The following is a 27277-nucleotide window of genomic DNA, read 5'->3' on the forward strand; positions in this document are numbered from 1 at the left end:
TGGTGATTGTGATGGCAGGATTAGAGGAGGAATGCATCAGAGGAGGGAGTGGGAGAGGGATGTGGTAGCAATGAATGGGAATAGATGACTGGGGGATTTTAGTATAATGTCATTTAGGCTATAGAAGACAAAGGGTGATGGTCCATCCACAGACAGCATACAAACTATTTGATTGACAAGGGCTTTAAGCTTTAGAGTTTTGGAAGACTGCAGTGGCACCAAATTTTAGACTCCTGTCTTTTATTTAATTACCTCCTGCTTTGTTGAACTTTGTCAGTGCAGTATGTATATATCTAATTTTATATGTTTATTGGACACAAAATAAGAAAAAAAAACAGCTTGCATAGCATATTACCCAAAGTTAGCTCTGATGACATCATCTTTCCCAGACTTTGTTCTTTTAGTTGAAAAATGGGTAGCCATCAGAAAAGTTGTGTCTTGCTTGTGTTTATGTGTTTGCTGTGTTGATCAGGCCAGTTATTTACAGTCAGCTCTCTTTCTGCTCCACAGAGCTCAGGCCAAATTAGCATCTGTAGTGGAAATCCATGCTCACAATGGCAGACTTTGTGTTTAAAGCCATAAAAGTCTCCACGTCCACCCTCATGTTTACATTATTCCCTGTCCAAAAATACGTTGTAGAATGTACAGATAAACCTGCTTCTCTGGTTATTTGTGTGTCTTTCCTCTGTTTACATAGGAAATGTTGCATGAATGCATGCTATTGTACTCTGATGCAGGCAGATAATATTCAGCCACAAGATAAAACATATTACTGCAAAGATGTCAAAAAAATATAACTTTTACAGTGTAAAGTAGGCTACGTTATGAGAAAGTTATTATTGCACCAGTTATGTTGATTGTATAAGAAAAGTAGGCACCAGTCAGTTGGCTTTGTGTGGACTGGCAGGAGGTGCAGTGTATGGTGATCCAGCAGCTTTTGAGGCTATGTATATACTTAAATCTCCATAAGTGTAACAGCAGGCTCCTGATGGGCACTGCCATTACTCTTAACAATCGTAATTTTCTTTAATCGGTCCAGCTCTGCACCGCATGTCAGCTTGTCTGTTGGGAGCCAAGACGGGGGCAGCATAATATAACACAATCTATCCTGCTTTGTGAAGTTGTGCAGGGCTGTCAACACTTTGGCAAAGTTCTTCAAGAGTCAAGACAGGTGACTGGTTGCATTGAAAGAATTTTTTACTGAAAAGAAAAATGCTCAGGAAATGGAAATAGATTTGAATGCTGGCATTGTAAGACAGTTTATGTCAAATGTAAGAGCATTGACCTGTTAAGTTTGCATATTATGCAGACCCACAGACCTGTGTTTTCCCCCTAACAACAGCAGACTGTTTTTCAAACCACTGTTGCATAAATGCTTGCAGGATGTCCCGGGTTTGGGTCAGATTTTCTGGAACAATAGCCTGACTCAGTCATGCACGCACCCAGTCTCTCTTTGTATCCCTCTTTTACAAGAAGACACATATATGCACAGACAAAGCACTGCTGAACTACTTTTAACCTTCTATTTTCCCCACAACCTAAAATGCTTGTTTACCTTATCACCACTTGCCCAGACTGTTTCTTTTTCTTTTTTTTTTTTACATATTTTTATACAAAGGTCCTACAATCATAATTTTCAAAAGAATTTTTGAATAAGGGCTTAATGATCTGAAGAATAGGTTAACTTCAAGAAGCCACACAACATCAGTATTTAGATGAGGCACTGAGTTATTTCCAGACTTTCACTAACCAAGTCTAATCATGGTGACTGTTTGACACAGGTCTTATGATAACAGCCTGCAGGCACTGCTGTAGCTTTAAGACAACCAACCATCACTGGAGCTGACATTTTCTGATTTCTTTGACACATCCAAGCTTTATATTCTAACACAAGCCATCCCAAGAGGCTCTTTTCATGACTTTATAACCCGTCATATTTCTGTATAAAAGCTAATGCTGGTGTCTCAGTTTCACATTCATCATAGCTGTCAGAGCCAATGTGGTGTTCAGAGCGAGCTGCTGCTGAAGTTGCAGAATCACCGGCTGCACAGTTTTGACTCCAGTGTGGGAAATCATTGGTGTGGTATGCACTGTAGGTGCAAACGGGTTGAAGCAGGTTTTACAGTTCTAATCAGCGGTTGGCCTGCGGCTTCCACATCTGGACCTTACAGCAGGAAGGGGTTAGCTGGGGCAGAAGTGTATTATCATATCTAGCCACTGTCAAATTGATCTATGCAAGAGAAACAGTAAGCAGAAGCGAGACAAAGATGTTTATCTGAACCCGTTTGTCACATGTGGTTTAACTTAATTAGCCCTTTCCACATCGAGGTGCAAGGTCTCATTTGTAATTTCCTCCACTTTTATGTTTATATTATCCTTTGACTATCATTTGCTCCTGTGCATAATATGTTCCTCAAATATGAAGAAAAGAAAAGTTCATTTGCATGAACAATTTCTCTCTTCTATTTAACATGCTTCAGCTTTTTAGATATTTTAAAGTCAGAGATAGCTGTATATAAAAGATAAAATGAAAATATGGTCAGCATCATTACATTACAGTTTTGGTGAGCAAATTCAAATAAATATCCAAATGACAAAAATTCAAAGACTTAAGTTTTTCATTTGGTCACAACCAACTTGAGAAGTTGGAGTCAGAAGTGATGAGGAAATCAGGTCTCTGTCCAAGGACCAGAGGACGTGTATATCCATTAAATGGCACTAAACTGTCATTTAAAACAAACTTGTATACCCTTAATTATGCATGACACTAAGTCGTAAAACAAATTATGTGAGTGGTGAGTTATTTCAAACTTTGATTGACTGCAGCTGTCAAGAACAGAGGAATGTAATTGCTTATTTGTTCTTGTTTGGCATGCCAACAGGAACATGGCAACAGTGACATCATCCACGAGAATTTGAGCTGCGGTTTTCAGACATCAAGTTTCATCATCTAAGTCCTGAGAAAGAATCGATTATTTTGACAGGAGGAAGGAAATGTGCATCTTTGAGGCCTAGTATCTATTTGATTAGGGGTTTTTTCAGAGTGACTAAGACCACACTTATTAAAAGAAGGGACTCAAGTTATTGACATCACTTATTTTACTTTAACTGTACACCTCTGGCTGGCTGGCTACATCCATCTTTAATAAATATTCTGTGAGATTTGCTCACTTTTAAAGCCGTTCTTTAGTGATCATTTGAAGAGCTACAATTATCAGCCGAATTATAGTTTGGCAGATTTTTTTTTTTTTTTTACTTGTATTATTACTCATTCCCACCTAACTTAAATTTGTCCTGAGGAAATATATTTCATCATATATGATATATTTTAAATTAGCAGTTAATATATTTTAAGTACAGTTTTGACTTAATCCTTTAAAGCCCAACCCATGGCAAAATGGTAAGGAAAGTCCAAACTTTTTTAATATGAGGTCTTTATTTGGCCCTTTAACAACGTGTAATAAAATGATATTTTTTTGATGGGGATATCTACCATTTATTACCATGTGATATTTTAAAAAATATTGTAATGTGGTTTTCTGCTTCTGGGTATGTATTAGGTGACAGAAGACAAGTACCAGATTCTGTTCAACAGGATTTTGAGCAAAGTTTATACCATAAATGGAAGCAAAATGTCTCAGAAACTGTAAATAACAAATATGTCATGCTCTTATAGGTTAAATGAATACTTTCTACAGAAAAATGCTTCTATGAAGCCTATTTTTCTGACATGGGACATGTTAGCTTAACTTAGCTTAGTTTAACTTAGCATGAGCACATAAAACAGCAGTAACATTCTCTCTCTCTCTCTCTCTCCTTCTCTTTCCCTCTCTCTCATTTTTTATCTGGATCCCCATTAGCTTGCATCAACCAGCTGCAGCGGTTCTTCCTGGGGTACTTTTATTAATCACGATGAAAATCTATGGACATGTAGCTACAAACGTGTGTACATACATTGCATCCCAACTTCCATAAACTATTCTTTAAAATGTATAATCCATGTATAATACATACTTACACACAAATATACAAATATTCATACATATAACTAACGAAAGACCCTGTCTAAATTAATATAAACGTATATACATGTATATAATATATACATATATGCACATCTATACACATAGCCTTATACAGATATACACATTTATAAATATAGTAATTACATTCAAGCTTTAAATAAGGTTGTCATAGTGTTTTTTAAAACTAAACAATGCCATTTAATGTTGATTAATGGTCCACTCATACATGCCTCTATAAAAAAACTGTCTTTTTGATTGTGTAGTCTTGGCTTTAAGTAATATACAATTATTTCCAACTGCGTGCCTAGTAGTTAAATCCTGACTTTCTCAGTAATAAAGTATAATTCATATCACTCCTTTCCTCCCCTACACCAGTATGAAAATTTTCTTTTTAATTTTTATTTTTTAAATTAATAAGTAATACAGATGTCAGCTATGGCCAATCCTAACCTAATTGCAAGTCAACTTTTTTCTCAATAAAAGTTAAGTAAACTGTTTCACAAGTTAAAGTTTGAAAGTGTGTTCCTTTTCTTTATCCACTTGAGTGTTTCAGAAAATATCAGATTACACTGTCAGGCAATTCTGACATAAGTACCACCAACAGGTGATGGAGAAAGCCAACATGGCTGCAAATGAGAAGGCTGAGCAACGGTGTAGGAGAGCTGTTTGGACCCATCATCACAGAATAAGCTCATAAATCATGCAGTGTTCGGATTAAATTTCTGACACATCTGGTTTCAGGTGACATGCCAACTTCATGTGACCTTTCTGTTTTAAAAGCTGACAACAAACACTCGACAACAATATAAGAGGACATTTTTAGCCATAAGCTTTCATTCCTGATTGCTGCAGGCAAAGTCTATTTTAATGGAGTTACAAGAGTTGAGTCACAGCTCAGCAGTTTTGCCTCATTATCTGTAAAAATGATATACTGACTCAGAAAATTACTATTAACAAAATAATGTTGTGTTACGCCAGTTTGAATTTTAACTCAGTCTTATAAAACATGATTTATGCTATTAAAGTAAAAACAATCTGCTCGTATATTGAGTGGAAGATTTTTATTAATGTTCTTCATCCTGTCTCTTTTACTTTGGTTCCTTTGACATTTATTTGTTTCCAAAGTGCTTTTGATTCTGCTTGATGGCCACCCTTCTTTATCTTAGCCTCCCTCTGGCATTTCATAGCTTTTTGTTTTCTCCTCTGTCTCCCATCAGTCTTTACAGGCCATGCTCACCTCCCTTCACTCTGAGCTTGACATTCAGAGGTATTTGATGAAAATCCAATTGCCCCACAGAGTTAGTTGGCCTTTTATCTTATCTGCATCATGCTGTTGTGTGTGTCAGTGTGTGTGGTTATGTTTGCACCCTCACTAGCACCTGCTGTATGACAATGTCACCAACTCTTGTGCCCCTGTGTCTTTTAGTGTTTATTCTGTGTGCACCTGTCAGCCTACCTTGGCTGTCAGGCTAAACAAGTTCTGGCCATGAAAGCTTTCAAAAGTATCAAGTCTGTTTAACATAAAATGTTTAAATTCCAGAGTTTTCTCTCTGTGTATGAGTGTGATGAAATGGCAGCATGCACATGCAGCAGTGTTAGATAACCTGAAGGACCTGGCCTTGTGTCTCCAGCTGCATTAGCGCTACAGTGCCAAATTTTTGCAAGAGAAGAACATCGTTTCATAAAGAGCCCAGTGTTTGCTGGCCTCTTGGTTTCTGTCCCACCTTGTCTCTGAGGGGAAGATCACCTTACAGCACAACACAACAGCTCCAGGGGATCTGTAGCCGTATCACACATGGTCTTATTGTAACAGGGGTCAAGGATGCCGCTTTATGTAGATTAGATTACAGAGAAAAGAGAAAAGAAAAGATCCTAAAGTTTTATTTGCACAGTTATTTGTTTGAAAATTATTTCTTTTGGACACACGTATCTATGAGCATGTCTCTTTTTAATCTTTAAACCATAACATGTCAGTGCATGTAACATTTGGAAGTATAGATTCCTGTGGTGCAGTTAGAAACATATGGATGATTGGCAGCTAAAGTGGAGTGATGAGCAGGTGGGACAGCAAAGGGAAGTGTTTGAAGTTTGAGCATGTATCAGTGACAAACAGGAGTAACATTTTTTTCACATTTTGCATGACTGCTGTCTCCTGGTTTATTTTGTTGTTGTGGAGGATTCAGCATAAAACAATTCTATAATCTTACTAGACAAAGATTGCTTGTGACTCCTTATACACACAACAGAGTAAATGTGGCAGTTTCTTTTTACTTTACCAACTGCATGGTATTGCAGATATCAAAGTGTAGCATTTGAAAATTTAGTACAAAATCTGAAAGCTTATGCATGTATATTATTGTCATGTACATAATGTATTTATGGTCTCACCTCTCATTGTTTTGTTTTCATGTGCCTCCCCCTCCAGAGTAGAAGCCCAAAGCACGGCCCTAGCCCCCAGCCCAGTGTCGGCGACCAGGTCGACCATCTATCCCTGGCCTCCATAGAATCATTGGACACCATGTCTGAGGCTGATGCACCCACAGCCTTCACCCGGGGCAGCAGGGTTCGGGCCAGCCTGCCTGTTGTGCGATCAACCAACCAGACAAAGGACCGTTCGCTAGGTATGCTGTGCATTATCTTTTTTGGGTTGTTGATAGTTGGGAACACGTAAACCTCTGCAGCTGGGTTAAATGTAAATAAAAGCTGAATGCAATGTTTTGCAAGTCATTTAAACCCTATATTTAAAAGAAGTGGTATAAAGACTGTTATAAAATAGTAATAGTACTACTGATATTGACAATTATCATGATATTAAAGTAGTAAAAGATAATGTCTGACTTATTATACAACAAATTGATATTTTGAATTGCAGGCTGGCGGGTTTAGCAGCTAAACTCATTATGGAGCCACACCATTAAATAAAAGCAGAATTTGTTTGGCAAGTTTGAGCTGAAATGTGCATGGTCTTCCCATAAAAACACATTATATGATTGGCAGCATGCTGGTTGGACATCAGTTCACACATTATTTAATTATGATGATGACTCCACCCATGCCATGTGCTGTAATGCACCCCTGTACTTGCTGACTTGGGAACTTTTTTGAGCGATAAAAAGGATGGAGCGTATAAGGAGACGAAATATTTAAGTCATTTGTGTTGTAATACTCTCACTTAAAATCCCCAAACTGCCAGCAGAAGTTTTTATATGTGAGCTAAAAATGTTCATACAGAAGAAAAAAGTAGATTTTAGTTCGATAAAAGGGAACTCTGGGACACTTCTTTAGCATAATCTACTCTTAAATGACTCCTAACCCTTCTATAACCTCACAGGTTGTGTCTCTATCAATCTTGATAAACATGTATTTTTAAGTGGCACAACAGAAATAGCTGAGGTGTTTTTTTTGTTTTTTTTTTGCGTTTTTCAAAAATCTTCTGTTGTGAATCAGTACTGACTTGGCAAACTATCACCTGACCGATCACATAATCACATAAACTCACATCACATCACATAAACTAAAGCTGTTTTTGCCTTTAGAGAATACACATCATTTATACTAGTTACTATGAACAAAACCATAATGTTCTCAACTAAAAAAAACTCCTGAAGCGCTCCTTCCATTTTTCTCACAAGGCAACTAGTTCTGTTTTTGTCCTCTTCTTCCAAGTTGGGTTTTTGTTCAGTACTGTACACTGCACAATGTAGTTTGTTTATGCCAAAGCAGTTAATGAAAACAAGTCTAAAGCTTATTTTCTAAAGCATGAGTTTGCTTTAGATTTTCTTAACATATGTGTGGAAACACATCAACAAGCTGTTCTCTGCACTCCTGTTACTTTGCTGTTTTTCTGTATTCCTCTCAACTACTACGTTTTGTTTTAATTAGAATGAATTCATTCTGCAATGAAAGATAGATAAAGGCATCCACAGAATTGTATGCCATCATGTTATTGACAGGATTGGAAATAGGCCTTCTTATCAACAACTGTAGGGCTTCATTTGCATGCATAGAACTAAAAGATTGTAAGTAGTGCAGAATTAAGTTGGATTAGTGCAAAAAGTTTGAATTTGTTTGAATTTCAAAGGATTACCTTCAAGCTTAGCTAACAACTCAACAAGGTATCTGCTACCAGATGAAATGAAAGCATACAGATTTTGACCAAAGAGTGCCATTTTTGGTACTTTTTTGCTAGGAAAGCAAATTCCATACAAAAAGACACACCCAATATGTTTTACAACACATGTAAGCACATGTTACATAGACAGTAACTTCCATTTGTGCTCCCTTCACCCTCCTTCTCAACATCAAAAACATCAGGACAAAGCATTGGGGCAGTGGGGGGTTATGGTGTGATGAAGGGGAGGAGAAAAAAGGGGGCACCACTTTACAGCAATGTCCCTCCCACAGTCTCCCACACATGCATACACACAAACACACAGGAGCATGTTTTGCTTCGTCCCACCGGACATTTGGGGCTTCCTCATATCCTCTGCTCGTGCTGCAGGAGTTGTAACGTGGTCTTTTCTCTGAGCATCTTAAGACCCAGAAGAAAACAGGAAATCCTTTAAATCTCTAAAGTGAGTATCAGATTCTTTCCAGAGTGCAACATCAGTTGCACAGAATTTTGTAGCATTGATTTGAGGCTGTTGTATAGTTCTTTGCTGTCTTTTTTCTTGCAATCTCTTGTGTTAGTTTAAACAGACACAGGATTTTTTTTTTTTATCCCACTCAAGAAAAGTTAAAAACTTAAATAGAATGCTATGGTGTGTCCATTTGGTTGCAAAACCCACTGACCATTTGTTTCCAGTACTCAGCAAAGCCAGGCACTCAGGAATGTAATACGATTCCTTGTTAAAACACAGTCATTAAACTTTGTTGTGGCAAAGCTGAAGAAATCCTCATTATGCCTGCTTTATCAGTGTCACCTAGTCATCAAGCTCAGTTGCTTTCCTTGCTAAAATCTGGATGAAAACTAAGTGTTTCTGTAGCAGATCTCAAGGGAAAGATTAAATTATTCTGCAAATGGGCGCTTTGTTAAACTGTTACAGCACAGGAACCCAGACAGACCAGAAAGAGTACTGCATAGACTCAGCAATTTTATTTCCTGGATTTGCCCTCTCTCTGTCTCACTCTGTCTCATGCAGCATGTAGGAGCTTGTATAATATTTCACCAACATCTGGTAGCTTTTACTGGCTTGGTCCCTTTTATGGAGTTTACACCAAGTAAGCCCATGCCTCCCTTTTCCTTAAAATGAGCTATTTTCAGAACACAATGCAAAAAAATACAGAAATGAATCACAACTTTTGCCTCTGTAGGTAATGAAACTATGACTTTCTGAGTAATTTCTTTTTTCTTTTTTCTACTATTATCATTTCATTAAATCTTATTGTTGCCTAAGAATGACTGAAACTCCTTTTACAAAGTTTCTGTTTAAAACAATTAATCAGAACTTGGAAATAAAAATGTTTTCTCTTTCTCTCTCTCTCTCTCTCTCTCTCTCTCTCTCTCTCTCTCTCTCTCTCTCTCTCTCTCTCTCTCTCTCTCTCTCTCTCTCTCTCTCTCTCTCTCTCTGGCACTGTTTGTACAACTGCAGTGTAGGCGTGTTCATAAATGTTGTGGGAGAGACATCTGTTTTTCTAAAACATGGTACAGATGCCACACCCAGGGTTCAGAGGTTCAAACTTTGGTCTTTTTTGATGTACCACTTTTGCAGTTCCACCCTGAGCCCACAGCTCTGTCTTTGCCCTCCACTCCTGCCCTAATTCTTAGTATCAGTATGAAGAAACTTGCTTTTTTATTTCTTTATTATTCAGTATTCTCTTTTCTTGCACTGAGCAGAGTTGAATGACAGATTGAGTGCAGTGCTATTTGTCTTGCAAATATGCCTTAAAAGTCTAATAGAAAACCACAGGGCGATGTTTGATGATGAAGTTTGGGTTTTGATGCCTTTCAGAGCACATATCAGGAGAGGATTCACTCAGTTGTACACCCAAAATAATAAATTCCTTATTCACAATTTAACAAAACATGAGCTCAGACTCAAATGCCATACAGCTTTTTTTCTGTGTGTGGTATATATAATAATATATGACCCCAGCATGGGTTTGCCAGCTTTCATTAAATTAGAAATGTATTTAAATTTTTGTTTGGTCTATTATAATCATGTGGAAAGGCACTGAGTAGCCATGACAAGACATAGTATTTTGGGCAGCTACCAACTGTTTTTTTTAACTTGGCAGGAATTATCAGTAAATTTAATTATTACTGAGATAGTGAGACCACTGTTTATTGGTTTTTAAAAGTTAACACTTAATCCTTCAGTTTTGTCTGTAGTTGTAACATTACCTCAAATCCTCCTTGATTTTTGCAACAAGGATTGGTTCATATTTGGGTTATCTCAAACCAGTGTGAAAAATTAACCCTCATATTCTGATATATTTTCTGTCTGCTTTCAAAAGACTACAGATAGCTAACAACACAGGGAGACATACTATATTGTGATTTTTTTGTTTCTATTTGTGGCAGTTACTCCCATACTAATGTGAGTTGCCAAGTCAATATTTTGTGCAGCAGCTTAACTGTAAAAGCCTTCCACTTGTTTCTAATTGGACAGTTTTTTACAATTAATTAGCTGCATGAAGTGTTGCATTTGCATTAATAGATAAATGTAAGCAGGGCTGAGTTCAGTTTTTAAAAAGCAAAGCATTAACAGTCCAGGAGGGAAATCAAACTGCCTGTCATGACTTATGGAAGCTGTGGAAATCACAGTCTGTCTGCTAGGGAAAATTTTAAAGAAATTTACTTCAGGCTAATCAAGCTGTTTTTCTGCCTTTAGGTGTGCTGTACTTGCAGTACGGAGACGAGACCAAACAGATCCGTATGCCTAATGAGATCACCAGCATCGACACAATCAGAGCTCTGTTTGTTAGTGCCTTCCCACAGCAGCTCACCATGAAGATGTTGGAGTCGCCTAGCGTTGCCGTCTACGTCAAAGATGACATGAGGAATATGTACTATGAGCTTGCAGATGTCAGGTAATGTCAAATTTCTGTATGTGGCAAACCAAAAGATAAAAGGTTTGGGACTAAATTACTGAGCAAAAGGCATCTATCATTTCTTTATACCCAGTTTCCAAAGAGCCAGACATTTTTTTTAATCTTCTAAAGTAAAATGAGGAAAATAAAATGAGGAAAGTGGACAACTGGAGGAGATAAGATGTGACAAGTTTTAAAACAAAAAAGAACAAAAAAAAGCAGCATTTTAAATTGATGTCCTTTACAAAAAGTAAAGATCCAAAAAACACCTGACACAGAACCTGAGATGCATCTGACCCTTCAGTTAACCTGAAATGGTCTCCCAAAGGCTGAGGTTTGACACGTGACAGAAGAATTGAAGTGAAAAATCAGTGGCAACGGGTCTTATAAGTGATGAGTCCTCTGCATAGCTCAGACCTCAATATTACTGGAACTGTATAGGATCAGAGAACGAAACAAAAACCAGAAAATATCAAAAGAAGAACAAAGGAAAATTCTTCAAGAAGTCTGGAGAATTATTTTGAAGAAATAAAAAAAGAGTGTTTATACTGTGTTGAAGAAGGAAGGTAATCAAACTAAATATTGACTACCATGCTTGCTAGAATTTGCTTTACATAGTATATGTCCATTTATGTTTGCACATTTCAGTAAATCGCTACTTATTTCACATCTTTCTGGCAACATAAGAAAAAAGGGAGGGCTCGAGACTTTAGCATAATACTGTAGCTTTTAACGTACTTTATAGAACATCAAAGGTTCACAAACTTTTCCTTTTGCTCATCTTGAGTTGTATCTTTCCATTTGGTGAAAGGCTGTATCTGCATTCCTGAATGGGTCAGCATACCTTTAGCCTAACAACCAATCACAGCAAAGCATCCTTCCTGCTGCATCCCTCCAACAAATCCAGTCTATGAGCTGCACTTCCTGTTCCTAGCTCTCCATTAACAGAAATGTCTCTGCCCAGGATCTCTTGCTTTCTTTTCCGTTCATGTAAAAAAGAAAACTGGTTAGATTCAAAAGCTCCATAGTAACATGTCTCAAACTTAAACCGAAGAACACTCAGTATGTGAAAGTTTCACTTTGCAAACAATGTAGGCTTTGTTTGCTTTAAGAGTAGAGTTTCCTAAGTATTGTGTGTATTTACAAGCACATGAACTCAGCTCACAGTTTTGTTTTGTTTTTTTCCCTTCTGTTGTAGCTTCTTGGTTAGATTTTCCCTGCCTATTTTAATAATTATACTTTAGATTCTATATGCTGAGAAAATATTCATAATAGCACCACAGACAGACGAAACTTTGCCCCTTTGTCTGCAGAGTTCCTGCTCAAGTGCAGTGTGTACTTTGTGACTGATTCTTTATCAGGGCTGTAAAAAATTGTCTCATGATGTCTTAAAGTAGGTGTCCAGGGTGCAACACCATAAGGAGAGTGAGATCAGCAAAAGGAAATAGAAGATCAACTTGCCATTTGTATAGCTGATCCTCGTCTCAAGAAATTGTTGTGGACATTTTTCCAGATTTTTTTTTTTTTTGAGGTTTAAAGGAAATGTCGAACTTGACAGGACAGTCAGAGCCTGTTTCAGGGTATTTACCCTTGGCTGGGCTGTTAAAAAGGTCAAGGCTAAGACAGGATCGGCCGCATTCTGATGGCGACATTTGGGCTGCCTCTTACAGGAACATCACAGACCACTCCTGCTTGAAGGTGTACCACAAAGACCCAGCACAGGCATTCAACCATGGACCCCGACCTCCCAACGGCGATGCCAGGGTGAGTGTACACTGTTGCTTGCACAGCAGTAAATAGTGTCTCATTCACAACAGCAAATGTGTGGAAATTACTGCAGTTAAAATAGTCATCTCTGCTTCTCACATCCTGTCTGTAGTTGAGGGAAGGAATGCCCCCCTGCCTCTTGTTAATCTGTTAAGAGGGGCTCTCGTATTGTTCTCTTAGGGGCCTACGTTTGGGCCTTCCCTGCCTACACGCTCTGCTGCAGCTTGTTTAAGGGACAATTCATGACAATTCTTGAGACTATTTCCCTTCATCATTCTTCCCCCAGTATAAGCTCTAATCCCTTTCTGATTCGACTGTGTTTATTTCCTGCTGATGTAACAGAACTAAAACCCAAGAAGTTCTTTCCTCAAATGTTCCTCCTCAAATCCATCTCACTAATCTGCCTGACCCTTTGCCCAACCTTGCTGCTCCACTCTGCCTGCAACATATTTATGGTTGAAATTGCTACACTGTTGTGATACTACAAATAACCTTTTCTATAAACCCATTACAACCCAAACAAACTGGACTGTGGGTGTCATGCAAGGAAAATTGATAAGGATTAAAGTGGTGATGGTTTAGGATGTTTTCATTCAGATGGCATTAGTTGGAGCTGCTACAGAAACTCATTTCAGTCATGTCCTTCATCTATTTAACTGTGCGAACTAGTATTTTTTTTACCAGTTTGTCATTGCATTTTAAAGAAATCTTGAATCTACTGAATCTGCAGGTTTAAAAATAATCAGATTTCAAAAGAAGAACTAAAACTCAATAAGCAAAAGAAAAGCTTCAGAAATCCGAAGCAAACACTATGAAACCTTTGGCATGAAGTGAGGTATTCAGATTACTGTTGTTATGAGTAGTTCTGTCACTGTTTAACCAACTAGCAATTGACACAGACATGAAGACTAGACGTGGCTGCAGGGTGTAGAGGTTTAGTTGTTGCCAAAAGAAATGAGTTTGTTGACATTTGTTGTATTGATCCAAACAAACATTTCTCTAACTTAAAGCTTTTGGAAAGCTCTTTCCATACAAACATATTGACAAGCTTTAACATTAAGACAAAAACATACCATGGATTTTCTGTTGAAAGCAACATCTCTTCTTGGTACCTGTTAATAATGATAATGTCACTGCAGATGTGTGTTTTCTTTTCCTTTTTTTTTTATCTGTTTGTTTGTTCCAGCATCCTGATGTGAGTCAAATTATAACTGCTAGCATTCAGTACCTGCTCAGTAGTCAAATACTGTAGTGTGTGTTAGGATATGCTAAGTGTGGACTTCTTAGTCCATAAACCAAGTTTGATGACAGGACATTTTACTGTTTCTGAAATTCAATCTAACTTCTTTTTGGCTGCTTTACTGGCAGTTCAGAATGACTGTAATAAACCTTAAAAATCCATGTGGCCTTCAAAAAAGTTGTGGTCTATTGAAAAATGATGTTAACTTTAATCAAACCCACAGGTCACATCATTTAGGGCAACATGAGAAGCTGACAGATCTTGGCTTTTCTAACTCGTGAAATTGCACCACCAAAAAATTGCATTTCTTTTAAGGCTAATGTATCAATAATTATTTAGCTAAATGTGTTCTTACTTACTTTAAAATCTGCAGCTTGTGCTTACTAAAAAAACTCCAAGTCGCTGTACAAAGATTGGTCCAGACAGAGAAAAATATTCCTCACTTCCTACTTTAGATGTTTTCAGCTTGTTTTCTTTAAGTCAGGGGGGATGTTCCCAGGCTGGATCTGAATGAGATGAATATATTTTATTATATTTCTTTAAATTGGGTATATAACTTAAAGGCTAAAAACATCATTGGTAGATCTTACATCGCACAGACATTAAAAGAATCTTGTTAAGAATAAAAAGAAGATTCTCATGAGAAAAGAAAGAAGTCATGGGAAAGGCCCTAATCAAGATGCTCAAGTGTCTGTGCTATGGAACAGAAGATAAAGATAAAGTGGGTGCCTATGCAGCTTTTCTCCTTGCCCCCCTTAAGAAACAAAGACCTGTCTACATGGGAAAAAAGAGGACTACAATATGACCAAATGAGCACCTGTTCAAACACTTTTAAGTGGAGGTATGTGGTGCTTTGAGATATAGAGTGTCCCCTTGTCTTGCATGAATGCCAGCCTTCAGATCCAGTTGCATGATCACTTCTGTTATTGGTTTAGGCTTTCTGGCCAATAAAGCACTTATTTGAGCTGTTTCTGGTTATCACAACAGATTGTTGTTCATTAATAAGCTGCAGGCTGTCACATAGTGTTTTTATTTATTTATTTATTTTTTTGCAATAACATCTTTTAAGTTTCCTTAGACGAAAAGTAACCACACATTTTAAAATGCTATTTGTATTTTATGTGCTGGATTTCACCCATTTTGTCCTCAGACTAGTCATCATTAGTGAAGGTCAAAGGTTATGATATGTACACGTAACAGAGCTCTAGTTATTGACATACCTTTTGTCTGTTCTCCTTTAAACAATCAGCAAAGTTTTTAGTGTTTGATTTGAAAACAGAATCTTGTTTCTCTTCACAATTATCATAATTAGTTAATGCCAATCACCTATTTCATCCCCAATACAATTATGTAAACATGAAGGTATACTATAGTACATCCAGCCAGTAAAGCTCTTTAAATGTTTACACATTTCTGTGTTAACATCACAGTTCAGATCTTGATCTGTTTAGGTTGGCTCACCCTGAGATTTTGCAGTTTGTGAATCAGTTTAGAAATCCAATCCATCGCTGACACAGCACGAGATCGAGGCAACTTTGTACACACAAACCAGACAGGCCACCCCTATTCCTGGAGGCTTAAAACCACAGCAAAAAATAAATCTGCGTATCGAAGGACGCACAGATGTTCTGAATGCTGCCCCACATTTATCTGATACAGTTGTTCATGTGTGTGTTTGCAGTATTTATTTCTTTGGTGTTTTTTTTTTATTAAAGCTCTGTGTTCTGAGTTATTGTTATTCCAATAACAATTGCAGTCTCCTAATTGGAAAAGCAGTCGCAAATCTTTAGTAGATTCAGAAGAAAGGGCAGTATTTCTTTTAATGAGTCTAGGAACCTTAAATGGTGAAAGTTTTGTACTGATCTGCTGTAGCAATTTGCTTTGTGTTTGTGTTTTTGTGTTTTGCTGCTTGGTCAAACGTGTTGCAGCCATATTCACAGGCTGCTTTGACATTCACTCCAAACAGGTTTCTTTCTCTTTTTTGCTTTTGTTATCACAGCCAAGAACGAACCTTTGGTTACTGTACACTGCGTGCAACTGTTGTTTTCCAGTGCTTGTAAGCATGCAGGTTTTTGTCCACGCAAGTCACACCCACTTTTTTGTTCTTTTTTCTGTAATAATCTGTCTTACCACTTTGGGGGGAAAAATAGAAAAGAGTGCATGAAAAAGAACTGTGTAAAAAAACTGTACCTGAAGTTTTTGTTTTCAAAGACCTTGGCTTTATGGTTTTGATTCGCCTTGACTTTTAGGTGTAACCCGTGAGTCATACCTTGAAGAAACAATGGCTTGTTTGTTTGACAGGAAAATAAAAGTTATTCAATAAGGAAAACTGATTGGATTAAACCATGCATGTGACACCCTCTTACATAATAATATCACATTCAACGTATCAAATATCCTGGGGTTTTTATCACTGTTTGTACAATGAATTTCAGTTTTGCTACTATGATTTTAGCTCTGTGAAAAGTTAACTCAATCTAGGAATTAAAAACTTAGTTTTATTTACTGTAGAATTTGGCTGTGATAGACTTGATAGTATTTTCTCGCAACAGCACACTCTTCAAGTGTGTTCAATTGGGCAATGATGTAACTTCTAGTGAGTAAAACAAAGAATACTTAGTTGTGATTGTTGGGCTAAGGATCTGTGACAAACTTTAGTTTACTTATTAATCAGTGTTAGACACATCTTGTTGTAAATTAACTGACTGTGCTCTAAGTCCTGCAAGTGTTTTTTTTGTCTCCAGCAAAGGAAGCTTGTTTAAAGATAAAAAGTAAATCTCACTTTAAAAAACAAAAACCTGCAGAATTTTCAAGCAGAGAAAGGTTGTTACGTTCGTGTGTTGTAATATTGTTTTGTAGAGGCCTGCAGGCATAATATCCAGAACTTAAAGTATGTAAAATACTGTATACTCAGTGCTCGTAGCCTTGCATGTAACTACTTTGTACCGCTGGAGAGAGTGCTGCTGACAGTGTATTTTCTTTTAAAGAGCAACAGTGTAAACTGAGTTGGATGGATGTTTTTGTTTCAAGGGCAATTCCAGTCAGAAAGTTCAAGATAAAGACAACATAAATAGTAGCTGAAGCTCTAAAATGTACCAAAGTATGCAGTCCCAATCTTATGTTTAAATCAGTGTTACTCTGTGTTGGAACAAAAAGAGTCTGGAATAATATTATTTTATGCTTCTGTGGTTTTTTCCAGATGCACAGTGAGATGCCTCATGCCGGCCGCGATGGTCACCACCCTCTAAGACATCCACCCATGGGTCCCCCAGCACACCACCCAATGCAGGGCGCACTCCCCCCCGCTGCTCACTCCATGCCCCCATCTCCCTCCAGAATTCCATTTGGTCCCCGGCAGGGCTCTATACCTGGCACTGCCACTATCCCGAGGGATCGGCTGCCTAATGCTAACGTTCCAGCCCGCTCCATCTCCCCTTGTCCCAGCGCTATACTGGAGAGACGAGACGTCAAGCCAGATGAGAACATAAGTGGGAAGAGCCACAGTCTATCCAGGGGGAATGAGGGGCTGTATGCAGATCCATACCTGCTTCAAGAGGGGCGAATCAGCATGGCTACAGCCCATGGGCCACATCCAGCTCCTGGGCTTGATGGTCCAGAACATGGGATAGGGGGCTTTCACCGTGCCTCCATCCGCTCCACAAGCTCCTACGGTGCCCCCAGCCCCACAGACACTATGGATCACCCTTCTCTCTACAGGCAGAAGTCCAGAAACAGCCAGCTGCCTACTCTGGGTTCCAAGACTCCTCCCCCGTCTCCTCACCGGATGACTGAGGTACGGATGATTGACATCCCTAGTGGGCTTCCTCATGGTGTCCCTCCTCATGGTGTTCCCGTGGAAAGAAGCTCACCAGTGCGTCAGTCCTTTAGGAAGGAGGAAGTTACAGGGATTAAACCCAGGAACAGCATGGGATCACCTGTGGTTTCAGATCCTCAGGGTCACCTCCAGGGACCCATCCCTGCTCCAGCTGACCATCAGACACGGTAAGTTACCAGTTGATCGAATGTTACAGACATCAAAGTTTTTGGATCATTCGAATCAGGATTAAGACTTTGCATGGGAGCATGGACTAATTAAGCATCACAGTTTCACTCTAACCATGAGCTGCTGAGTTTGTGTGCCTGGTCTGACTTTGTTCCATCATCCATGACTGAAGGCAAGAGTATAACTTTTCTTCTCACTGTCTTTCAGCTTCAAGAGCTCCAAATTAAGTTCAGCAGACTAATGCACACGTTAGCTGTTTGGTTTGTCCGCACAAGCAGTTTTTTGCACATATGACCATTATTTTCACAGCCTGTGTTCAAATTCTGGAGCTGATAGTGTTGATGATCCGAGTGTGTAGACCCAGGCATACTGTAGCTACAACCAACAAAACAGGAGACTACCTGAAAGCTTCAGTAAACCACTGTATATTTGTCTGATACCCTGTGAACAATGTTCCAACAACAACTCCCTCTGAAGACTCAGTTTAGATTATCCAGCAGATATTTTAGTACCCGAGTAAGTTTTTTGGCTCTCACTGAGAGCACATAAAAACAGAAGGAGAACAAGAGGGGATGCTTGCTTCTTGGCCAAGAAAACAGGGTTTCATTTAAAGGTAATCTATAAGGGCAACGTGCACACCGAGAAGAAATCCAAAGAAAATATTGACCAGGTGGAGTAAGTATTTGAAATAGCCCAATCAGTCAAACAGATCAGACAGGACCACCTGGGAGGTCTAAAGCACCAATTGGAAATGCTCTGGGAATATTTGAAAATAGAGAAGGAATTTGATTTGGAAAGTACTATACTTCCAGTCGATTCCCTGTAGCTCTCAGAATTTGTTCAGTGTGTAAAATGCTGTGTGATACTGAGTTTCTGCATTGTTGTGAACACACAGACCTTGTGTCCGTCTATTGTCTACTGCAGAGGCAACCACAGTCCGCCCTATGTCCTCAACATGCCTTATATCCTTCCTCAAGATAAATTATTACATCTGAAAACAAAGGTTGCGCTCTTTTCCAACCTCTTGGTTTACCAAGCATTATCATTGTAGGGTTCCCTGTTTTCCGTACTGGTGTTTTGCTTTCTTAAAGCAGTATAATTATGAGATCATCCTTTTTACTCTGTTCTTGGCAGCGGCGACTTGTGAATCACTTTTGTTTTATTTAAAAACCAATAAGACTTCACCTCACTGCGAGGGTCAGCGATAGTGTTCGTCTTTTTGCCTTGAAGTGCTCATCTTGTTCATTTCATTTGCGCTGAAGCTTTTTATTTTTATGAGAACACTGAATTGAGAGTGTAGAGCTGTTGTAACTGGGGTATTTGTGTTCATTCAACTAAATTTTATTTTGTGGTGGAAGATCCATTAAAGAGATAGACTAATTCCAAATATTAGAGTTATAAAGGAATTATCTATCTATTAAGTAAATTTTTTTTAAGTAAATTCTTTTCTTTTCTTTTCTTTTTTTTGTTTGTTTTGTTTTGTTTTTATAACATGTCTTTCTGCAGACTCGTGAAAAAATTTAAATGCTAATACTGGGATTTTGAGTAATTCAGTTTAATGTTTTGTTTATAGATACCAATATGAAGTTTAAAATGAAGTATCTATAACTATAAACTTAGCACAAAATAGTAAGAAAATTTATATTTGTTAGATTAATTCTCCCCCTTTAATATTACCAACTGGTGTTGTATTATATGTTGTTGGTAAGCCTGATTAGTCACCTTTAAAAGGAATATTAACTTGTGATCATTGTGCTTTTGTGAAACGAGCAACACACTTAAACATGTTGGTACTGGCCCCACAAAAAGTGTAAAAATTCCCTGCAATATTCTCTTATTGGTGTTCACTCCCGTTTTGAGTTTCTTGGTGGACTGGATGATTGCACTGTCCTACAATAATAAGAAAAAACAACAATTGTTGGCCTTTTTACATATTTTACGCTGTCAGGGGCCTCAGTAGTCTGTGGAAGAACCACATGTAGCCACAACAACTTGGCATCTCCTCCTCATGCTGGTCAACAGCCCGATCACATTTTGTTGTAGGATTATATCCCATTCCTCAACCAGGGGTTGTTAAAGGCCATTCTAGCACGAACACATGCCCAAGCTGATCCCACAAGTGTTAAGTTGGGTTAAGATATTAGATGTTAGGTCACAGATTCTAGAGATATGAAATCATCACTGGCTCCAAAATCTCATTCTGATATGTCTGTCTATCAATTAGGTGCAAATTATACATCTGTGACTGGCACACCTCTGGCAGCACTTGAATCATAAAACAAAATTGGATACCAACAGAATTTTGCAGAGGATTTTGGCACATTTTTGGGATCACTAACGTACATGTTTAGCTGTGTTGCTCATTTCACTGAAGCACAACCTTACAAATTATCCCTAGTTGAAAAGGTGACTTTTCAGGCTTCATAACAATGTATAATCATGTACATAGGTATGATCTACAAGACTCAAACACATTAGATGAATTTTGAATATGTCCCAACATATGCAAGTGAATAATTCCACATTGTTTCTACGTAATAACCACTCACTCACAAGTTTTAAGATTGAAACACCTTTTTTTTCTTTTTTGTGTCATTTTGACTTATCTGCAAGACTTAAAACTAATTAAGATATAACTGCAAATCAAGTGGAAAAAAATCCCTCCTGTGTAATTCACTCATGATATATTAAAAACATTCATTTTCAGGTGATTAAGGATAGTGTAAGTCTGTTATAACAGCTCTTCTGTTCTCATTCTGAGCTAATATTTGCTGTAGGTACAGCGGTAAAATCAGCAGAATTTTCTAATGTTTCTGCAGAGAGCGAATGAAGGCTATGGAGCAACAGATTGCCAGCTTGACTGGTCTTGTTCAGCATGCACTTTTAAAGGGCCCTAACACTAGTGGCGCCAAGGAGCCTCAAAGGTAAGCAATCACAGTACAGGACAGCATGAGGCATCCAATGAAAAGCCTGGTGATTCAGTCAGAGCAGGAAAGATAAAGTATCCCTGCTGTAATGGTTAAATAGCATCTGGTGAAGAGAATATAGGCTTATCTGTGAACTGATACTGAAGTCATTTGCTCTCACATAAATAGCCACTCGGTATGGTTTACTTGGCTGCATTTCAACTCTTTGCATTGTGGATCTTCTCTGTGGAGCTTTTTTACTTGACTGTTAGCTTTAAACGTCTGTGACTGCAGTTAATTTGAATGTTTCCAAGCCACAAAGATGAAGCTTAATATCATTAACATCATCATAACCTCTTTGGTTTGTCCATCTTTCTCGTCATACTTTGTCTTAATGTGTTGGCTGTTACTAAAATGAACAAATAAACCTAAAATGTCCCTAAATTCTGCATTTATTTCTGTCATCATAACCCTGGTCTAATGATTTTCTCTGGCTGCAGTGAGAGACCGCCAAAGACTTCATCTCCAGCCCACAGTGCTCCTAGTTCAGGTTAGTATCAATGCTACGTTTTTTGGTTTTAATGCCATAATATCTTGTGCAGACAAGTCTAAACATCAGTGTCAATCAACAGTCCACAATGAGCACAGCTAAAAGGGGAAAAACAAAGTCAGTCTTCTTAGCTTGTCATCGGTTCATATTTCTGTACAATCCTCTGCTTAGTAAATCAAGTTTAATAGGAGCTAAGAGACAAGAGCCTGCAGAGCTCACCAAAGCCCCTCAAAGTACTACTTAGAAGAAGATGCTGTTACTTCTCAAGCTTACCAAGATCATTCAGCGATTAAATATCGGTGCTGTTCCAGTCTGGGTTTTATGAAAAGATCGGGAGCCTGGTCCACCAGCAGAGCAAAAAAACATGACACTATTTGCATATATTGAAAGCTAATTCATATATCATGACATATTTCACGTGTAGCTCTCAGAGGGATTTACTTGTCGTGTTTTGACTGAGTGACTCTTCAGAATAGCTACAGTCTGTTCTTTGTTCTTACCAGACTGCCCCAAGGTCAAACATAACAAATTGTTACTTCTCTCTTTTTCTTTTTTTTCTTTCTTTTTTGCTTTTAGTGGACATTGCATGCCAATGTCCCAAACACAATCAGATGTTTACATTGTAACCTGTATTTCTGGTATGGGAAGTTGTAAAAACAAATGTTATGAATAGATTTTTGGGATTATAGAGACAAATGTTTGTGCTCTTACTGCCCCACAGTCTATCTTCTGTTGACAGATTTCTAAAGTTAAAGGAATACTTGCCTAACACAAATATTTTCCAATCTGACTCTAAAGGTATCCAGCCCTTAAAAGATCATTTTATTTCACAGACCTTGGAACTACTTTACACCATTAGTGTTGGTAGTTGTAGTGGACACTTTTCATAACACATCTTTCTGTATAAGTACTGTATGTGTACATTTTCACATTAGATTAGCTTTTATCCAACTACCTTGTATTTGTATAAACCTCCGATACTTCAACTATATCTGCCCATTTGGTAGCAAATGAGAAATCATAAATATATATGCTCCTTTCATCAGCTGATATTAAATCCCCTCCATCAGAAACCATCAGTCTGTGTGTGTCTCAGTGTTGATGCAGCTTGAAAACTACTAAAGTCAAAACTCATGCTGAAGTTTGAATTGGATTGATGTTGTTGTCAGCCATTTAGAGCCTTTTATCCAAACCACAAATATTAGCTCCATTGGTTGCCATGGTTTCAGCCTCCCCTCCATCTCTGAAATGTTGCTGACAGACATTTCAAAGCTGCAGCCAGTAGGAGTGTCAGCGTATATGTGCCCATTGTGCAGGAGGGCAAAAAAAGAATTCAAGAAACCCTTACTTACCATTTGGAAAATTAAGTCAGATGAGTATACAGCCAGAAAACAAATATTTACACAGTTAAACCAGGCTAGATTTGAAACATAGCGACTCATTTTTGTACCTCTAAGGCATTTTCCTTTTATTGCCTGTCCCATGTATCTTTTTTTTTTAACTATTATTTCTACTTAATGTCACAATAATTAACAATATTAACAACAAGCACTTCACTCTTTTGTATAATATGTAATTTATACTTAAGTAACTTTTTTTTTTTTTTTTTTCTTGGCCCAGGGGATTCTCCAGTTTTGGCTCCCAAAAGCCCCACAGTCCCATCAGACAAGAGTTCAGCTCCTCTCAAAACCAACCTCCTGCAGTTTAGGAAGAATGTTTCTGACCTCAGGATGCAACTCCACCAGATGAGACAGCTGCAGGCAAGACTTCTTTCTCTTTTTTAATTGATTTAGACTGGTTTAGTGCCTGTTCAGGGATCCACCTGTATGCACACATGTGAGAATTTGTGCATTCATCTCTTTTAAGAGCTCTCAGTGCTGGTCTCTAGTGTCCTCTGATATCTTGCTTTATTGTGCACATCCCCCCACAGGTCCAGAATCAGGAGGTGCTACGGGTGCAGCTGAAGCGGGCAGAGCAGGAGATCAGTATTAAACTTGCAGAGGCCATGCGGCGTCTGGAGGACCCCGTCCAGACGCAGAGAGCTCTGGTGGAAGAGGACAGGAATAAGTACTTGGGTGTGGAGGAGCGTGTCCTCACGCAGCTCAGGTAACAACGACAACGATTCTGTATCAAATGTTGAAAAATTGAGGTTCAGACAAGTGCACTAAATACCGGAGAGCTGTGTAACTTTAAATAGCTTAAATAAATACATGATTAAGATAAACACTTGATGTAACATCTCACAAGTTTTTAGTTTAGTCGTAAACAGGTCAGTAACATGATTGGATTAAAAAGAGCACCCCAAAGAAGCAGAGTCTGTCAGAAGTAAAGATGCAGAGAAGGTCATCACTGTGGAAGACTGTATGCAAATTGCGCAACATAAAATGTAAAAGATTTAAAGTTAAATATAAAATGTAAAGCACTGAGAATCCAGAAAAGTCTATGCTAAGGATGAGGATTAAATCCAATCCTGAATGGCCGTGATCATCAGGCCATTGGGCAGCACTGATATTGTTCTGTTTTGGAAATACATTGAAAACGACTCCCAGAATTTAAAGATAATGCTCTCTATGAACAAAGCAAGAAAATGCTACTGAGTTCTCTGGTCGTGAGCTCATTTAAACAGTCTTCTGATTTGGTGACTGAAACTTTTATATTCTTTAATGAAAATCATGGATGCTGCTGTCTTCTCTGTGCTAAAGCAGACACAGCATCAACACGCAGTTCCACAGTTAACATTTAACAAACATAAAACTCTTAAAGTCATTTCTGAAGGCATCACAAGTACTTAAGATAGTAACAAATAATGTCATTAAGAGGGCATTTAAAGGTTTAATTATTTACATGGTGTAGAACATGCATAACAATTATTGTGTTTTATTTAGTTCAAAATAAATTTACACGTGGGTTGTCCTTGCATCAAAGCTTTTCACGAGCTTTAAAGTTGAGAGTAGGCACACCCATGTGGCTACAGTCAATGTTCTTCCATTTGTAGGAAATCCCCAAAAGGTTTTATCTTTTTCAGCTCACCTGAGCCTTTCAGCCCTGAACTCTTTGACAGGCCAACACCCTCTAAATTACAGCCCACAGGTTTATACAGGCAAGCAGTGCCTGGGTCTCAGAGATGGCTCTCTAGAACAATACATCACATGTGGAGTAATTACTCACTACCCTGCTCTTATTTTAATTTGCCTCATCTTGCCATCAGGGAGGAGTAATTGAAGACTTTTTGTTTGTGTGTTTACAAGGCAAGGCCAAACCATGTTGTCTTGCTAGATAGTTGTGAACATATACTTCAGTAAACACTGTGATAGCTGGTTGTAAATTCTGGGAAATGAACTGGCAAAAGTCAGAGTATAAGAGCTAGATTAAGCTCTCTATTATACATGGTATCCAGCTATTTGTGAGTCAGCAAAAACACAACTGCTGGAACCTCAAATAAGGCTTGGTAATTAGGGCTGCTGTGCTTTAAGGCCATTTGGGGATTGTGGTGTGAAAACTAATACCCTGATAAAAGGAGTAGTACATATCCCAACCTTACATTTTTGTAACATTTTACAAGAAAATAAGGCTTAAAAGTAGAAGACTGGTAATAAGAAGGAATAGTTGAAGAAATAGTATATACCAAAGAGCTCCCAAATATAAAAAGACACACCATTGCTTGCAAGTGACCTTGCAAATCAGTTAACTTCAGTATTTTAAACTATACTTAAACTTCAATTCATAACTATAATTAACATTATAAAGAAGAAAAAAATGGAGCACATGATAGTTTGTCAGATAGTTGCTCACTGAAGTATTTCACATGTATGTCTTATATCTTATAAATTAACATCATGAAAATAATGTATATGGCATTCTTTTCTTCTTCTTCTTCTTCGGGAATCTACAAAAGAGAAATGTGTTGTCTTTGTCCTCATTTTGAATTAAAAAAATTCCCTCTTAACAAAAAAGCTGGATGTTTAACTCACTGTCTTCTTCTAGCCTTTTCCATCCCCTTTAGGGGACATCTGTAAAAGGGTGTTTCTCAAGGGTACCTGGCCACAATGAAACACCGTTTCAGCTCTTCTCATGCAATCCCTCCTCACAATGTTATCGCTCAGCACATTTCCCCTCGGAATAGCCAGCTTTCTTTGGCAGTCTTCTGGGATGACTCTGTTATATGTTTTCTATGGGAGGTGGTGCTCTTTCTCTGTTTCTCATCCAGAGTCTAAACATTTGTGGTTTTGGGATGAGACCCAGTCAAATCTAGACCAAGCCATTAATCTGATGTAGTCAGGAACCTGAGCGATGTGATGCCAGTCTTATTAACATGTTTTAGATGTGTAATGCATTCTTCTTTTTCACTGATCATGTTCCAAAGTTTGTTCTCACCTCTGACCAGTCAGCATCAGGGGTGATCTCAAAGATTAATGATGAAGCCCTGCCCCCTGGTGTTCATAAACTGTAATTACTTCTGAGTAATAATTTCAACTATACAAAAGACAAAATGATGAATAAATGTCTGTAGTGTCTTTTTTCATATCAGGTGTTGAATTAAGTTTACATTCTAATTTTTGGTATGGTTTTACATCACGTTCATGTTCTTTTTATTTACCTGTAGATTAATAGAAGTAAAATAAATGTAAACTCTCCATTCTTTGTCTGTTTTGTTTCCTTGCAGTGAGCTGGAGCAGTACGTAGGTTCACTGCAGAAAGATTCAGCGACAACACACAGAGTCGTGACCTTAAAGGATGTTGAAGAGGGAGCAGTAACTCTGAGGAAAGTGGGAGAATCTCTGGCAGGGCTCAAAGGTAATATGATGGACAATCTTCAAACATGTTTTGAAGATTATACCAGCTTATATCAACTCCTAAATGAACCATTAATCTGAGACCAAGTATTGACTTTTTTTTTTTTTTTTGTTGAATATAGTTAAGGATGAGACCGCTATGGACAGCTTTTGTGTTTTTGTTTTTTTTGTTTGTTTTTTTTGGGGTTTTGTTTTGTTTTTTTTACTTGGACCTGGCCTACATTGAATAAACCAATCCTCCTTGGAAAAAAATTGGTTTTCCAAGTTGCCATTTTTTTCTCTTTTACTGATTGAAACAGCACGTTAAATATATGTAGTCTGTTAGGTTAAAAGTGAGCACAAGTGAGGAGATTTTATCTGGTGGGGACGTTAAAATGATGATTGAATTTACACAGTTTTGAGGTATTCATTACAATAAGAAAAAAGAAAAAAGCTATAATAAAATGCCATCAAATAGTTTTGTTATGTTAATGCTGAAAACTTATTATACTTTCTTTCTATCGAAATTTCAGCAGAAACAACAAATGTGTGCTAAAATAATTGTCATGTGGCAAATGACATCCATCAACATTTATTACACTTATATGGTTCTAAAATCAGGGACTAAATATGAAAATTATTTTTTTATTTTGTTGTTGTTTTGTTTTTGTTTTTTTTGTATGTTTATTTTTTATGTTAATTTCCTCAGGTGAGTTCCCAGCACTGCAAACCAGAATGCGGTCGGTGCTCAGGGTCGAAGTAGAGGCTGTCAAGTTTTTGAAGGAGGAGCCTCATAAACTGGACAGCATGCTGAAACGGGTCAAGAGCCTGACTGACACCCTCAGCAGTCTGAGACGGTAGGGGCCAAAATGGGCATGAAGTATGGATCAGGGGCACATGTGCTGCAGCATGGGGGCTGAGTATGAGAGAAGGAATTGAAGATAAAATCATAGAGGGCTGTGAAGGACTCCTTGCAGAAGTC

At 38.0% G+C, this 27277-nt stretch overlaps 1 protein-coding gene across 12 annotated transcripts in view; it reads left to right on the top strand.

Annotated features, from left to right (window-relative positions):
* Positions 1–27277, top strand: part of si:ch211-285f17.1 (sickle tail protein) — a 121906-nt gene that overhangs the window by 85313 nt on the left and 9316 nt on the right. For 9 of the 12 annotated variants that reach the window (XM_041967854.1, XM_041967856.1, XM_041967857.1 and 6 more), the window contains 10 exons: positions 6451–6646; positions 10859–11057; positions 12728–12821; positions 17264–18066; positions 20887–20991; positions 21474–21523; positions 23144–23283; positions 23454–23629; positions 26187–26317; positions 27005–27152. In XM_041967854.1, the coding sequence (XP_041823788.1) occupies positions 6451–6646; positions 10859–11057; positions 12728–12821; positions 17264–18066; positions 20887–20991; positions 21474–21523; positions 23144–23283; positions 23454–23629; positions 26187–26317; positions 27005–27152 (2042 nt within the window). Of the gene's footprint in view, positions 1–6450; positions 6647–8479; positions 8600–10858; positions 11058–12727; positions 12822–17263; positions 18067–20886; positions 20992–21473; positions 21524–23143; positions 23284–23453; positions 23630–26186; positions 26318–27004; positions 27153–27277 lie in introns of those variants that run through there. The other 3 variants (XM_041967861.1, XM_041967862.1, XM_041967851.1) reach the window with 3 other exon arrangements.

The sequence above is a fragment of the Melanotaenia boesemani genome, chromosome 18 (genome assembly GCF_017639745.1).
Source record: "Melanotaenia boesemani isolate fMelBoe1 chromosome 18, fMelBoe1.pri, whole genome shotgun sequence".
In the NCBI taxonomy this organism is placed as follows: domain Eukaryota; kingdom Metazoa; phylum Chordata; class Actinopteri; order Atheriniformes; family Melanotaeniidae; genus Melanotaenia; species Melanotaenia boesemani.